Here is a 14,641-nt window from a genome sequence, read left to right on the forward strand (position 1 = left end):
AAAGAAGCGCATAGGCGTTGTGGTTGTGTATTTTTGAAAATCTTTTAGTTTAAAAATCTGTCTATTTCGTTCAAACAATTGTCAAAATATGTAACAAAAGTATCAACATGATTTTGCACAATTCCACTTCTTCACCTGAAAATGTTGATTTTGATGAGATTTCTTACAAGGATTAAAAAAAGCATCGCCACAACGCAACTGAAATCATCTTGGACGTGAAAATTGTGCAGTAAAGAGCATGCAGTATCTGGCTATAAAAAGTAGGATTACTTTCGGAAATCGACATTCGTTTTGAACAATGCAGGGAATGCAAGGGAGACCCTATCTTCTGGCGTCAGAATGTTAGAGCACGATGTTATAAGTTGTAGCATTGTCATGAGGGCTATACGGGGTTTTATGAGTCCCGTGTTAGGTTTTATCCACCGAGATGGTATACTGAGTTTTATGCGTCCCATGTTTGGTTTTATACTACGAGCAGGTATACTGTGTTTTATGCGTCCCGTGTAATGTTTTATCCACCGAGCCGGTATACGGAGTTTTATGCGTCCCGTGTAATGTTTTATCCACCGAGCCGGTATACGGAGTTTTATGCGTCGCGTGTAATGTTTTATCCACCGAGCCGGTATTCTGGGTTTTATGCGTCCCGTGTTATGTTTTATCCACCAGGCCGGTTATGCGGGGTTTTAAAAGTATGTTTCCTGTCATCGACGTCAGATCAGGTTAGCTAATATTAGTAATCACAGATTATCATGTAATATTAAATTAAGACTTAAGACCTAGGCAATATTGCTACTTCAATCTTTCAAACTCCTGACAAAATATAATAAATAATTATTAAACAGTTAAGGGTGTTACATATTCTACTTTAAAAAATGGCATCCTAACATGGTGTAGCGATACAACGACGAACTCTACAACCTTTTAACACAGCGAGTAAGTGAGTGAGTATGGCTTTACGACGCGTTTAGCATTACTTAACCAACATCAACGGGGAACACCAGAAATGGGCTTCACACATTGTACCTATGTGGTGAATCGACCCATGGTCTTCGGCGTAAGGAGCGAACGCTTTAACCACTAGGCCACCCCACCGCCCCCACACAACATGTGACACGCTACTTATTTTTTCCGAAAATCCAATAATCATGAAGACATATCACCCGTGAAGATCCGGGGTAGAATTGATCTTCAGAAATCCATGCTTGTCGTAAGAGGCGACTAACGGAATCGGGTGGTCAGGCTCGCTGACTTGGTTGACACAGGTCATCGTATCCCAATTGCGTAAAACGATGCACATGCTGTTGATCACTGGATTGTCTGGTCCGGACTCGATTATTTACCGACCGCCGTCATATAGCTGGAACATTGCTGAGTACGGCGTTAAACAACAACCAAACCAAGAACTAAAGACCCAATAGACACACGTTGTTAGAAATGAGCCTAAGGCATATATTTTCAGTCACCTCCTCAGTACACCCATGCATCTGAAGAAGACATTTCTTCCCAGCATGTTTCGCACCGTTTTATTACAGTTTTCCAGAAACATCAGATTGCAACATACATATACCAGTATGTGATTCCTTGAAAATGATTTAAAATGTCAAAAGAGGCAACTTTCAATGAACATTTGTCCGGCTGCCAGAAATATGATTGAGACGATATGTAAACACATGTTTAGCAGTATCAAAAGAATACTCTGCATCTCTGTCACGCCCGGGGTTTGGACGTGGGGGTGACGACGGGCATCCGAAACATCCTCCTCAGGAAGAACACCTGCCCCAGCCCCGCTACCAGGACTACAACACACAGGGCTGTGGACCAGTACCCCACGTAGCGTTGGTTGGCGTTGAGGAGGTACCAGTCGCGCATGACGTTGAGGCGGGTATGTGTCTGGTAATTATCCACGTCCGTAAGAGACAGCTCTACCCCCTCAAGTATTGACTGAAAAAAACACACATCAGTTTTTGTCCATCCTCGGTTGGTCAGGGAATTCGTATTTAAAAGGTTATAATTCGTTTGTTATTGGTGTTTCCATTAGCAACCAGACCGGTTTGAATTGAGCCGATTATTAACATGCCTCAATGTTATAGCTTGAATAACGCTAGGTGAGGCGCACAACTCCAAAATATAACAATCTCGTATCATTAGCTATGTTTTGGTTTTCCTTAATTCTTCAGTTTCAAACTAAGCAAAGAGAATATTGACTAATGGACATTTCGACGTTATTCTAACGATATTACCACTACGCCACAGGTAAGGGTCCTTGCCCATCATGCTAATGTTACAATACAGCTGTAAAACTATAACGCATTTTTCCCACCCAACATGTCAAACCTAAGGCGTTCAGCACTTGAGTTTAAGGGGTAAAGGAGTAGCTTGGACAGAGTTGAAAGCATTCCAACTCTCCCACACACCCTCCACACAAACACACACACGAGCAAGTATCACTAGCTATGTCTTGGTTCCCCTTAAACAAAATATCAGTTTCAAATTACAACAACGCGCACAATAATTCTGAATAAATAGACAGATTGGCAGTCTTATCATTACTATTGTTACCATTATAGAAAGGACTATAGAGTGGGCGCGATGTCAAAAATGAGTGCGAGTTCTGTTTCTTGTTTTGTTATTGTTGTTGATGTTGATGTTGTTGATGTTGATGTTGTTGTTGTTGTTGTTGTTGTTGTTGTTGTTGTTGTTGGTATTGCACACATACCTGAAAACGTCCGAAATGTAAGCTGGAAGCTACGTTGCAGAAACATTGCAGAAACACTGCAGACACATTGCAGAAACATTGCAGAAACATTGTCGAAAATGTTCAGGTACACTGCATAATTGCTGCAGAACCAATGTAGAAACATTGCAGACACACTGCAGAAAAAAAGGTCGAATGTTTCCGGGTACATTGCACCAATGATGCAGAAACATTGTAGAAACATTTCCGAATTATTGCAGAAACACTGCAGAAATATTGCAGAAACAATGCAAAAATATTGAAGAAACAATGCAAAAATATTGAAGAAACAATGCCGGGCAAAGCATTCCACATACGTGAGCACCTGATACAGATTACCAGTACTCACTGAGAGGTTAACCGTGAGACCACGGAGCTCTTCCACATCCTTCAAGTACTGGCCCCATCTCTCAATGAGGAAGGTCGTCAGGTAGAAGTACACCAGCTTCGAACCAAATCGGCTGTGTGTGTTGTCAAAACAGAATTCCATGTACCCTTGAAAATAGAAAGAAAACGTCCATGAATATGCTTTGAAACACACCAATGGCGAGATATGAAATACACTGTGGATTAAAGTTTTCAGATAAATTAGAAGGAGATGGATTCTCCGAATAGGAGTTCTGTGCGTGTTGTAAGATTCATGTCAGTGCACGATTCGATCTTCTACACTCCACAGGTTTATAGTCCACTATGTCTTGGTCAGACCACTTACACTCGTCACCACTCGCCTCTTTCCGTAACCTCCAGCTATTCGGCTTGTCCCGGAATAACACGAGTTGGTCACGAATGAGACCACTTATTCACGGAGTTATGTCCCTAGTTTCAGGAGGTCTATCAGTCAAGATTTGGTTGTTTATTATTTTGGTAGTTGTTGACGCAACATTTATCAATATTCCAGATATAAGACGGCGGCTGCAAATATTCGAATCTGGACCAAACAATCCACTGATCAACAGCACGAGCATTGTTCTACGCAATTGAGATACGATGACATGTGTCAACCAAGTCAGCGAGCCTGACCACCCGATCCCGTTAGTCGCCTCTTACGACAAACATGGGTTACTGAAGAATGAAGACCAATTCTAACCCGGATATTCACCTGTCCAGCAGATAAGACATTGCCGACGGATCCGACATCATCTATGGACTGTCGGAAAGTAGCGTATGAGATTCTCCATGATTAAGATTCTGCCGTTGCCATGCCAGGTCTCAGACACATGTCACACAGGGTTTCGATTGAGTTGACACTTCCTGATACATGTACATTTACCAAAAAGGGTTTTGGGAGTTAACTCACTCACTTACTGTTTTTTAATAAATGAGAAAAGAATGTCTTTGTACGTGCAGATTTGTAAGATTTGACAATATTATGGACTGGAAGCCAGATATTTTTTGTCTTGTAAAAAATGTCGGAATGTAAATGAAAAAGGAATTAATAAACATTGACTAGACCACCTCTGTATAGTTGTAGTGGCGCAGAAATTGCACCCCAACAACCCGGTATGAACACTGACATCCACGTTCATTCTCGTGTTAACCTACATCGCTTCTTCTCACCCACTGCCAGCTCCCAACCCAATCCACAACCACAGACACCCACAACAATATCCCTTCAACCACAGGCAAACTGTAGCGAAATAGGGTTGCGCAACAAAGAGAAAATGACCAGTTTTCCTATATGCGAGCAAAGCGAGTAAAGGTTGGCAACGTACTTCCCTCGCTTCGGTTCGAAAAATATTTTTAATATCAAAATAAAATATCGACACCATCAAAGGCAGACACCCATTTCCTCACAGGGTTGTGCTCTAAGATTTCCGACCTCATATTTAATAATTACTCATGTACAATATATTTAAGCGCCACATATCAAATCGTTATTCGCCTCCATTACCCCTGCGAGTGAAGGAACAGGGGAGTTAAATCTAAATATACTTGTAGAATCGCATGTCCGCCATGTGGAGGGAGGGGAGTTTAGTTTTACGCCGTACTCAGCAATATTCCAGCTATATGGCGGTGGTCTGTAAATAATCGAGTCTAGACCAGACAATCCTGTGATCAACAGCATGAGCATCGATCTGCGCAATTGGGAACCGATGTCGGCCATATGGAATGCTTGCGGAGCTACCTCTCTTGCTTTCATTTACCCGCTGCGAGGGAGGTGTTTACGAAATGTTACGAAAATTCTAACAATAACGACGGCAGATAAGAAAAATAATCTCCAACAGTTTAATGGTTAAATTTTGCAATATGATATTTCGTTTAATTTCTGCCGGCAGGAGTAATGGGTAAACGTTCATAAGAAATCTCTGTTAAAAGCAGAGTCGATTGAATAATTGACTATATCATGAGCATATATTTGTTTCAGCAGTATTACAGCTGTACAATGGATCAGTCTGGATCAGACAACCCAGTGATTGTCACCATGCAATACGGTGACAGAGCATGTGTTTATGAATCCACTATGAAACAGCGATGATACAAGTGTTCGCAAAAGGAGATCGTATCCTGCCCCGCCGGTGGCACCCGGCATAAACATATGCTAAGTCTAGTCAATTGTTCGCCTGAAATAATTCGTGAACGTATGGTACAAGTCAAAAAAGGGAATTGCATCGGACAGTATTTTTGCATCAGATTTCGAAATGTCCTCCACATCTCTTTCATGAAATGTTTAACTTCTGTGCAAATCCCAATATTTTATTGTAGAAATCAATCTATTTTAATTATTTTTTCATGCAAAGAGTGACACACTAATGGAATATATAGGCGTCAGCTCACCAGGTCGTATGGCCATACTTTACGAAAGTTCGAGCCTAATTTACTGCTGTGGGATTTATATGACGCAAGTTTAAATTTAACGCAAATACACATTAAGTGATAATTCGGATCCCGGAGAAGGGGAGACAACTCCCTCCGACTACATGTACAATGTACCTTGTTCCTCGATCGCCTTCTCAACCATCGCACCGGGCTTGTCGTACTGGGAGTCGATGACTTCGCCGTGTTTGTCCAAGAGGAAGAAGTTGATGTTCCTGTCGCCGCCTCTCACAACCTGGACCATGTTGGAATATACTTATTACTTGCAATGATTTCGCGGCAATTGTTTGCCAAGGCAATTATTAAGGTTTTCCGTAAGTCGAAAATTATTTGACCATGACCCCTAACGGACTTAGTAGCATATCCTGATTGGTCGATAGTAGGATGGGTGGGGTTTGTGCTGAACGATGAAACAGTGTGAGACACGCGCACGCGCACACGCTCGCACGAACGCACACAAACGCATACACGCAAAATCATGCATGTCGACAGACATGCATGTGGAAGACGCATTATATTTTATTTTACAGTCATGTACATACGACAGTACGGTGACAGTTACTTTCAGATATCATTTCCTATTGTACTACTGAACGCTTTTTCTATCAATACAGCAGGTCTATTATAAGCAACATAGTCAGTGTCATTCTAGATTAATGAGGGTGGTCAGGTAGGATCGCCACATCGTTATGTGTCCCAAGTCAAACTCTTGCCCTCTTATCCTGTTGAATATTGCTTAGTGCGGCGCTGAATAACCAACAAATCATACACATTTCATAGAATGGAAACAATATACCATGGAGGAAAGTCCATCTTTACAGAAACGCATGAAGCATCACGTACGCTGTAGGAGATGTAGAGTCGGCACCCTTCTGTGACGAACTGATGGAAACACTCCTCCCTCCCCGCGGCAACCTCCACTTTAAACTCATGCTGAACTCCGGGAATGCCATCGAAGTCGAATTCCTCGTCCACAGTTTGACCAAGAACAGTTTCTGTGGAAACTAGGAGTATTTCGTTCGTCAACAGGAGAACTGATAAAATGCCGTACTTATGCCTCGCCGCCATTTTGATCTGAAGATAAGGGTCTATTTCCGGTGGTGTAAGATAACGGGCCACTGATAACGACAATAAAGTGACAGTTCCAAAGTGATTCATACTAAAAGTTCATATTTATTTAAATGTTTTAGACGCTACCGTACGTCACCATCCTGTGTGGTTATCTCCCTTTGTAAGGGGACATTAGCTGGCCTAGTCGACGGGCTGAGTTGCGTCCCTTTAGCGTCCTAGAATCCTATAATCGCGAGGTTGAATCCAAGATACCCAGAACCCCTGATTATTTTTGGTTTGTCAGCACGGGACCAATGTTCGTGGATTATACCCAAAATAGGAAAAATAGGACTTGTCGCCACATTTATATGACACGCCGAGAAACATTTAAACTGTTTATAACGGCCTAAAACTTAAATTCCTCGCGTAATCTCTCACTATACGCCCGTTTATAACTGAGATACTATTCCAAATACTTTAAAATGAATATAAAAGCTGGCTACAGAGTACGACTTAGCTGATAACGATCAAAGTCGATGAAGGTTAGCCACCCAAAGTATGCCAAGCATACTTTGAAAATAGAAAGATCTTTTCTTAATTTAAATGTCTCTACAACCATCACTCATGCATGTAAGACTTTGTAAAAATTAATCTGTTGGTAATTTTATGTAAAAATAACTTGGCCACTGACGATTTGGGAAATATTTACCAAGAGAATTAAATATGCAACCACTTGCCCCATACCGTGTTTAATTGTTTGTTAATTTGTGCAGAAAGAAAGCTAAATACATTAAAATGTCAAATACACCCATAAGCAGTTTTGTATTATGGCAGGTTTTCTTTCTTTTAATTTGAAAACATAACCGTGAACATCCGGGCAAGAATTGGTCTTCAGCAACCCATGCTTGTCGTAAGAGGAGGCTAAAGGGATCAGGTGGTCAGGTTCGCTGACAAAAATGTCATCGTATTCGATTCATGCTTCACTGCGGCATGGTATCTCAGTGGGCTAGCACTATAAAACCAGCTTCAGTCCTGGCTAGTACAAGCAGCCGCACATACACATACACACGCATGCACGTCGTCATATGAGCGAAATATTCTCAAGCACGACGTTAAACCCAATTTCACCTCACCTCACCTCACCTCACCTCACCTCACCTCACCTTATCCTATTATGCATGGCTTATTAAAGACTTGACTGTTGCATCATTGATCAAAATATTTCAGCGTGGTCCATAATTCTTTTGAGTTGTGTCAACGAATGCATGTCGAATACATTGACGAAGACGAAGAATACTTTAGATCCAAAAGTTTTTGGTTGGTTATACAATACATGATAAACAAATACGCAAAGACATGAATGAGCATATTTATCGGCTCTAGTGCTCATTAGTGAGGTGAGTTCCAGCTCAACCTCAGGCCGTGACCTACAAGCAGCACGTCCTACTCGTGGTCGTCCTTACACAAGATGACGGAATGTTGGACTGACTGACAGCATAGACGTAAACATTTGAAATTTCCGCCACATATTTAACCATAAATTTTACTGAGAACTTGTATTTTGAAACCTAGATTGAACAACTTCGAGTCGTATGAAATCAGTGGGTTTGTTTGTTTGTCGTTTAACGGGGCGGTGGGGTAGCCTAGTGGTTAAAGCGTTCGCTCATCACGCCGAAGACCTGAGTTCGATTCCCCACATGGGTACAATATGTGAAGCCCATTTCTGGTGTCCCCCGCCGTGATATTGCTGGAATATTGCTAAAAGCGGCGTAAAACCATACTCACTCACTCAATTGTCGTTTAACGCAGCACCCAGCAATATTCCAGCAATATTGCGGGAAATCATTGGGAAAAGAACATGTTTGATTATACCTTAAACACACCAAAAGCTGAAGCCGTTGGAATAATGCGATCGAAAATTTTAAATCATCCATCTGGTGATACAACCTTGCGGAGAATCGTTTGTCACACTGAATCTAGATCTGCACAGATCTAAATATGAAATGGTCAGTCACCAACATGAGAACCACATAGTTTGAACGATAAATGCACAGAAATTCCCTGAACCCAACTTCTTCTTTGCCATGTAAAAAATGAATAAGAACACTGTTTGTATTTATCACATTTATTTTGTTATAAACACGACGAGACACAACACACCATGTAGGGAACAATATACGTGAGCAAGTACTTTGAATACATACCACCCTTGAATATCCAGTAAATTGTACATGTGTATATATTCCGTTGTGACCATCAGATGTCATAGTCTTGTGTTGAGCTCAAATAATACGACACTAAAAATAGCCGTCCAATCAAATTACTGTACTGAGTGAGAGCAGTTCTGCACCAAATGTGAAAGTGACAGATCTGGTGAGATCACTTCCGGTACGACACTGGTGGCGGATGGGTCCAACGTTTATAGCATAGTAAATGGAAGTATAATACACTGGATAAGCGAAGATGATACCTTATATGTCTCGTGCTTTCACAAAACCATCCGTAACAAACGAGCATAGCCAAAAGCCCTTAGATGGGCCATTATTCTAAATAAACAGATCTGATTTTATCACTAGTAGCATAAAGAAGAGACGTTCTACCCGTGTATGATGTAATTATGTACAGTCTTGCCCTGAACTGTTTAGTTAAAGCACGAGGACACTTGCGAGTACAAGGCAATGACAACTGACATATATCACGACGTCGGTTATTGTATTAAAGTATTGAATTGTTTTACGGGATTTCAGTAACTAAAGGCTTTGCTCCCACAATAAACAAACATTTAATGATATTACTGGAATACTGTTCAAAACCAACTCACTCACATTCAACATATTCCAGATGATTGAAAACTTATATAACGACTATAACGATATATACACATCAAAACTTAATATCAATCACGCCCGAGGTTTGGACGTGGGGGTGACGACGGGCATCCGAAACATCCTCCTCAGGAAGAACACCTGCCCCACCCCCGCCACCAGGACTACAACACACAGGGCCGTGGACCAGTACCCCACGTAGCGCTCGTTGGCTTTGAGGAGGTACCAGTCGCGTATGACGTTGAGGCGAGAGTGCAGCTGATATTTGTCAACGTCTGTCAGGGACAGCTCCACGCCCTCGAGTATCGTCTGAAAGTAAACGTGAGTGTTACCATCCTCGGTAGGGAGGGAGGAGTTTTTATCTTGGGACAAAAACATTGATATTTTTATCGTTTAGCATATGAAAGTGATTGTTTCTTAAAACCCTCCTACACTCTTGTTACTGACATCAAACCTGTGAAGATCGGCAGATCGATGCTCATGCTGTTTATCACTGGATTGTCTGGTCCAGACTCGATTATTTACAGACCGCCGCCATATAGCTGGAATATTGCTGAGTGTGGTGTAAAACTAAACTCACTCACTCACTCACCGGGTTAGAATTGGTATTCAACAACACATGCTTGTCCTAAGAGGCCACTCACGGGTTCCAGGCTTGCATCGTTTCCTAATTGTGTAGATCGATGCTCATGATATCAATCACTGGATATCTGGTCCAGACTGGATTATTTACAGACCCCGTCATATAGCTGGAATACAGTTGCGTGCAGCACTACACAACAACCAACCAAACCAGATCACACGTGCAAGACATTCCAGTAGTATTCGAGACGATACGTATCAAGTGAGTGAGTATGGTTTTACGCCGATTTCAGCAACATTCCAGCAATATCACAGCAGGGGACACCAGAAATGGGCTTCACACATTGTAAACGTGTTGGAATTCGAACCCGGGTCTTCGGCGTGACGAGCGAACGCTTTAACCACTAGGCTATCCCATTGCCTCGCTACGTAAAAAGGCAAGTTGACTACTGGTGACATTTCCGTACGAAATATAAAATACCTAGATAATAGAGGATGGCTACTACCCCGGATAGTGATTGAGTATGGTTTTACGCCGCTTTCAGAAATGGGCTTCAGACTTTGTACCCATGTGGGAAATCGAAACCGGGCCTTCGGCGTGACGTGCTAACGCTTTGACCACTTCGCTAGCCCTCAGCCCCTTTCACGGATAGTGAATTACTCAACAGCATTTAAAAGATGACGGCAACTATAACCTCAGCTGTAACTGTAAGAGATGGCCTTTCGGTATAAGGTGTCGCATTGTGCCGTGCAGAGTTGCGTCCCTTTGGCTTACCAGTAACATATTATCGTGGGTTCGAATATCGGTGAGTATTTTTATGTTTGTAAGTTCCGCACACGACTGCTGGGCTTCGGTTTGTGGGAAACATCTAAAGACCAGCGCCGCCTGAGGTTATCCTCCTACATCAAGCTGCCATTCATTGACAGAGCTCTAATCCTACTCAAACTGGCGTTAAACACCTCACGGACTACTCACTGACAGATTGACAGTCAGGTCCTTAATCTCAGACACGTCAATCATATACTGGCTCCACTTGTCCATGATGATGGTTACCAGGTAGAAGTACACCAGCTTGGAGGTGTACCTGCTCTGTGTGTTGTCGAAACAGACCTGGTAATAGCCTGGAAAAAAGACATTTGAAAGGCGGTCTTATTTATTTCCAGGATAGAATTACTAGAATTAGAATTTCACCATGTCAACTTGGGCTCCGTCTCGCATATCGCTATATACCAAGCTTTTTCAAAACGAGCCGGGCGCCAGATTACTGTAATGAGTGACTTTGGTCAAACTGAGACATTGTGTTTGAGTGAATTTAGATGACGAGAATGCAAGACCACTGTTTACAATAGGTTCAAAATAAAGGCTAAACAAAGCGGAGGACCCATTTAAGTGCAAAGTACCGCCAGCCTTCGAGTGCGTGCGTATTACTTGTCGGCGATGTAAAGCGCCCCCAGTACCGTTTTCCTTGACATCTGCCTCCACCATGGCGTCTGGCTTTTCGTAGTGGGCGTCTATCACGGCATGGTTCTGGTCGATGAGGAAGAAGTTGATGTTCCTGTCGCCTCCTCTCAAGACCTGAATGAAACAGAGTTATTACAACCTTGTTATTAGATTTTCGGTGGAATTCCACATTGGAATTGGTCCCTAACAGCTTGACGTGAAGCTCGACTAAACACATCCATGTTTATTTGTTTATTTGTTTATGTTTTTGTGGGTGTGTGCTTTGGTTGACAGTCATCATTCACCGACGGCCCAGATGTTGCCGATAATATCAGTTACTGAAACGTTTCTGCAGTCAAGCTGTCACAGTCATTCTGTACTTTTTATAAACTTACAGATGTCTGGGAAACGGCCAGGCTTCCAATTAAAATATGGTTTTCCATACTATCAGAAAACTCTAAATTACAACACACAATTTCCTGTACTCTTCAGTACTGCATACACCCTTTACATTCTATGGGACAAGAACGCTGCAGGGAATCAGGTCCCGTTGTCTTATCTATTGGTGGAGCATGTGAATGAGCCGGTGCTGTCGTTGAGTCTTGACACAGAAACAGAACACAAATCTAACGGGATATAACAGACGCGTCAACGCTTCATATACCCAGAGACTATATACCGGTCATGAATGCACAACGCCATTTAGAAAGTGGTCAAATGTAACATATGTTATAGTTGCTGTCACACTTCATTCAGAAAAGTACAGATTATATTACTTATGATAGGTTGAGTTCCATCTGGGATTCGAACCCGCACTCTCAGAGTGTAATGCCAAATATAACATGTGTTACATATGTCGGTCTATGAAAACATAACCGTACTGTAGATAAGTATGGTAGATGCATTTATCATTTTTATGTGTTACATTTACGTTTACGTCACAGACAGCAATATTCCAGCTATATGACAGCGACCTATGAACAAATGAGTCTGGACTAGACGATCAGTGATGAATTTTATGAACACCTCTGCTTTCGGGGTAAGTACTATATTCCAACCCAGATTCTCTAGGCAGCCAGAGTGGTTGATAGTGTGCGGATCGACCCAGCTGACGGGAGACCAGGCTCAGATGTGGTCTTCCCTGTAAGTCCCTGTCCAAGTACTTACTATCCATTTTCAATCAATAAGAGTGATTTTTCAGAATTCCCTAACTAAAAGGAAGCCAAAGGAAGTTCTAACAATGACGCGCCATCCACAAAACCTGACAATAATATCATCATACACGAGAGTTCCCATTGGTAATGATTTTAAGATTTTAAGATCAAAGTCCAACCACTTAATCTAATGTGCAGTGGTCCTTGACGACAAGCTGGCATTACTCGGGACATATGTACACCGAAATTCCCACTGGAATATAAATGATAAAAACTCAACCACCCAATTGTTTGAAACCGTCCATTACCGCAATCTGGGATTCATTGAGACATACCTACACCAGAATTCCCATTGTATAATTTTGACAGCTGAGTGTAATAATACATGGTCAAACACCGTAGTGTCGAACACTGATGTGTCGAAGTTACGGTTGTTTCGAAGTGAAAGTTTGGTCCCTAATTATTCCATTTTAGTCATCATTTTGCGGTTGCGTCCAACCTCGGATAATTCGAAGTGTATTCGAGGGTACCTTCAACTTCGACACTACAGTGTTTGCATTTACCAACATTTCACGAATACCGCTAATGCAACGTACGTTAAACGACACATAGAGTTTACTCCCTTCCGCAGCGAACTGATAGAAACAGTCCTCCTTCCCCGCCGGTACTTCCACTTTGAACTCATGCTGAACTCCTGGAAGACCGTCAAAGTCGAATTCGTCATCCACATTTTCACCAAGTACTATCTCCGTACAAACCGGGAACAGTCTATTTGTTATGAGAAGTGTTGTCAATACGTGGTAGTAATACCGGGACGCCATTTTGTTTCACAGATAAGGGTCCTTCGGTGCCGACCATTCACGTTCAGAGAGACAGGTGCGTGTGTACAGCGAGATAAAGATATATTAAAGGATCATAGCGACCTTTGTTCTGAGTATGAGGACGCTGTTATATTTGAAGTCAATAGATAAGCTATACTACTGGAATAAGTTAATGAGTATTATTGGATGTTATGCTATGTTTTCATGCATAAAGATAATACGGTTTAATATCATTTGGGGTGTTTTCCTTAATCAACGTTTAACTGTTGACAGGATATCATTTGACACTAGGCAACGTAATACACCCTTGAAGACATTTGGCGTCAAAGGTCAGTTCACAAATTCAGTATCGTGTGTGTCCACCATTGGCGTTGACGCAGGTTTCACAGTGACGACGCATAGACGACACCTAGCGACTGAAGACAGCTTGGGGAACGTTGTTCCATGTCTGAACCAACACTTGTCCCAATTCAGGTAACGTCAATGGCTGATTCTGGGCTTTAAACGTCGTTCCATTTCATCCCAAGTGTGCTCGATGGTGGACAGGTCCGGAGAAACAGCTGGGGTCAGTGAACAAAACACCATCACAGATTCACAATCATGACTCCTGTATATAGATGCTGTATGCATCGGACAAGACCTGCCTGCAGGAGCAAAATTGAATGTATTGCAGGCCGTTAAGTTGGGGCCGGACGTTATGCTGGAAATGAGTTATACAGTCCTGGAACTGATTGCACGTAAGCCAGCAATGTTCCGAACAGTCAAACTGGCTGTCTGAAATCGGTTCCTTAGATGGGTCGGCCGAATGTGGTTGTCTTGCTGACGTGACGTCACACGTAGACGGCCGGTATGAGGCAAATATCTCGTATTCACATTATGTTAAAAAAACGTCTCCACAGAGATGAAATCGTGTTTCGATGGACACCAAAATGCCTCGCCACCTCATTTTGGGCCATTCCCACGGCGCGGAGACGCAGTTTAGGTTGAAAATAAGGTGTTTTACACAACATTCAGAGGCGAGAGAATAATCAACCATTCTTCAATTTTTAATCAGATTGTGAAGTTCAGGTGTCAAAAGTCATGCAAAAAGTGAGTAAGTTCACTGTGCACAAAGTGCACGTGCCACGCATGATACGTGACATCAACATCATGAAAGTGCTTTGCTACATGTTTATTTTGGGTTATTTTTATAACTTTTCATGTAACTTTTGTTTTTTGCA

At 42.1% G+C, this 14,641-nt stretch overlaps 2 protein-coding genes across 2 annotated transcripts; both read right to left on the bottom strand.

The window, feature by feature from the left end:
* Positions 1-1,504: 1,504 nt before the first annotated feature.
* LOC124277654 (transmembrane emp24 domain-containing protein 6-like) lies at positions 1,505-6,616 on the bottom strand. Its single transcript, XM_046713381.1, has 4 exons — positions 6,392-6,616; positions 5,666-5,783; positions 3,084-3,229; positions 1,505-1,941 (listed from the first exon to the last, which is right to left on the bottom strand). The coding sequence occupies exons 1-4, from the start codon at positions 6,614-6,616 to the stop codon at positions 1,708-1,710; spliced, it is 723 nt and encodes a 240-aa protein (XP_046569337.1). The 3' UTR covers positions 1,505-1,707.
* Positions 6,617-8,707: 2,091 nt separating this feature from the next.
* On the bottom strand, positions 8,708-13,461 carry LOC124277653 (transmembrane emp24 domain-containing protein 6-like). Its single transcript, XM_046713380.1, has 4 exons — positions 13,197-13,461; positions 11,464-11,581; positions 10,982-11,127; positions 8,708-9,732 (listed from the first exon to the last, which is right to left on the bottom strand). The coding sequence occupies exons 1-4, from the start codon at positions 13,419-13,421 to the stop codon at positions 9,499-9,501; spliced, it is 723 nt and encodes a 240-aa protein (XP_046569336.1). The 5' UTR covers positions 13,422-13,461; the 3' UTR covers positions 8,708-9,498.
* Positions 13,462-14,641: the final 1,180 nt, after the last annotated feature.

This window comes from Haliotis rubra, unplaced genomic scaffold (assembly GCF_003918875.1).
Source record: "Haliotis rubra isolate DU_JTF1 unplaced genomic scaffold, ASM391887v1 Scf225, whole genome shotgun sequence".
NCBI classification, from domain to species: domain Eukaryota; kingdom Metazoa; phylum Mollusca; class Gastropoda; order Lepetellida; family Haliotidae; genus Haliotis; species Haliotis rubra.

Coding starts and splice junctions, on each gene's coding strand:
- LOC124277654 (XM_046713381.1), bottom strand. CDS start 6,616: ATGGCGGCGAGGCATAAGTACGGCATTTTATCAGTTCTCCTGTTGACG. Junction 5,784..6,391: donor GACTCTACATCTCCTACAGC/GTACGTGATGCT, acceptor AACATGGTCCAG/GTTGTGAGAGGCGGCGACAG. Junction 3,230..5,665: donor GAAGGCGATCGAGGAACAAG/GTACATTGTACA, acceptor TCTATTTTCAAG/GGTACATGGAATTCTGTTTT.
- LOC124277653 (XM_046713380.1), bottom strand. CDS start 13,421: ATGGCGTCCCGGTATTACTACCACGTATTGACAACACTTCTCATAACA. Junction 11,128..11,463: donor GGCAGATGTCAAGGAAAACG/GTACTGGGGGCG, acceptor TCTTTTTTCCAG/GCTATTACCAGGTCTGTTTC. Junction 9,733..10,981: donor ACCTGACTGTCAATCTGTCA/GTGAGTAGTCCG, acceptor GTTTACTTTCAG/ACGATACTCGAGGGCGTGGA.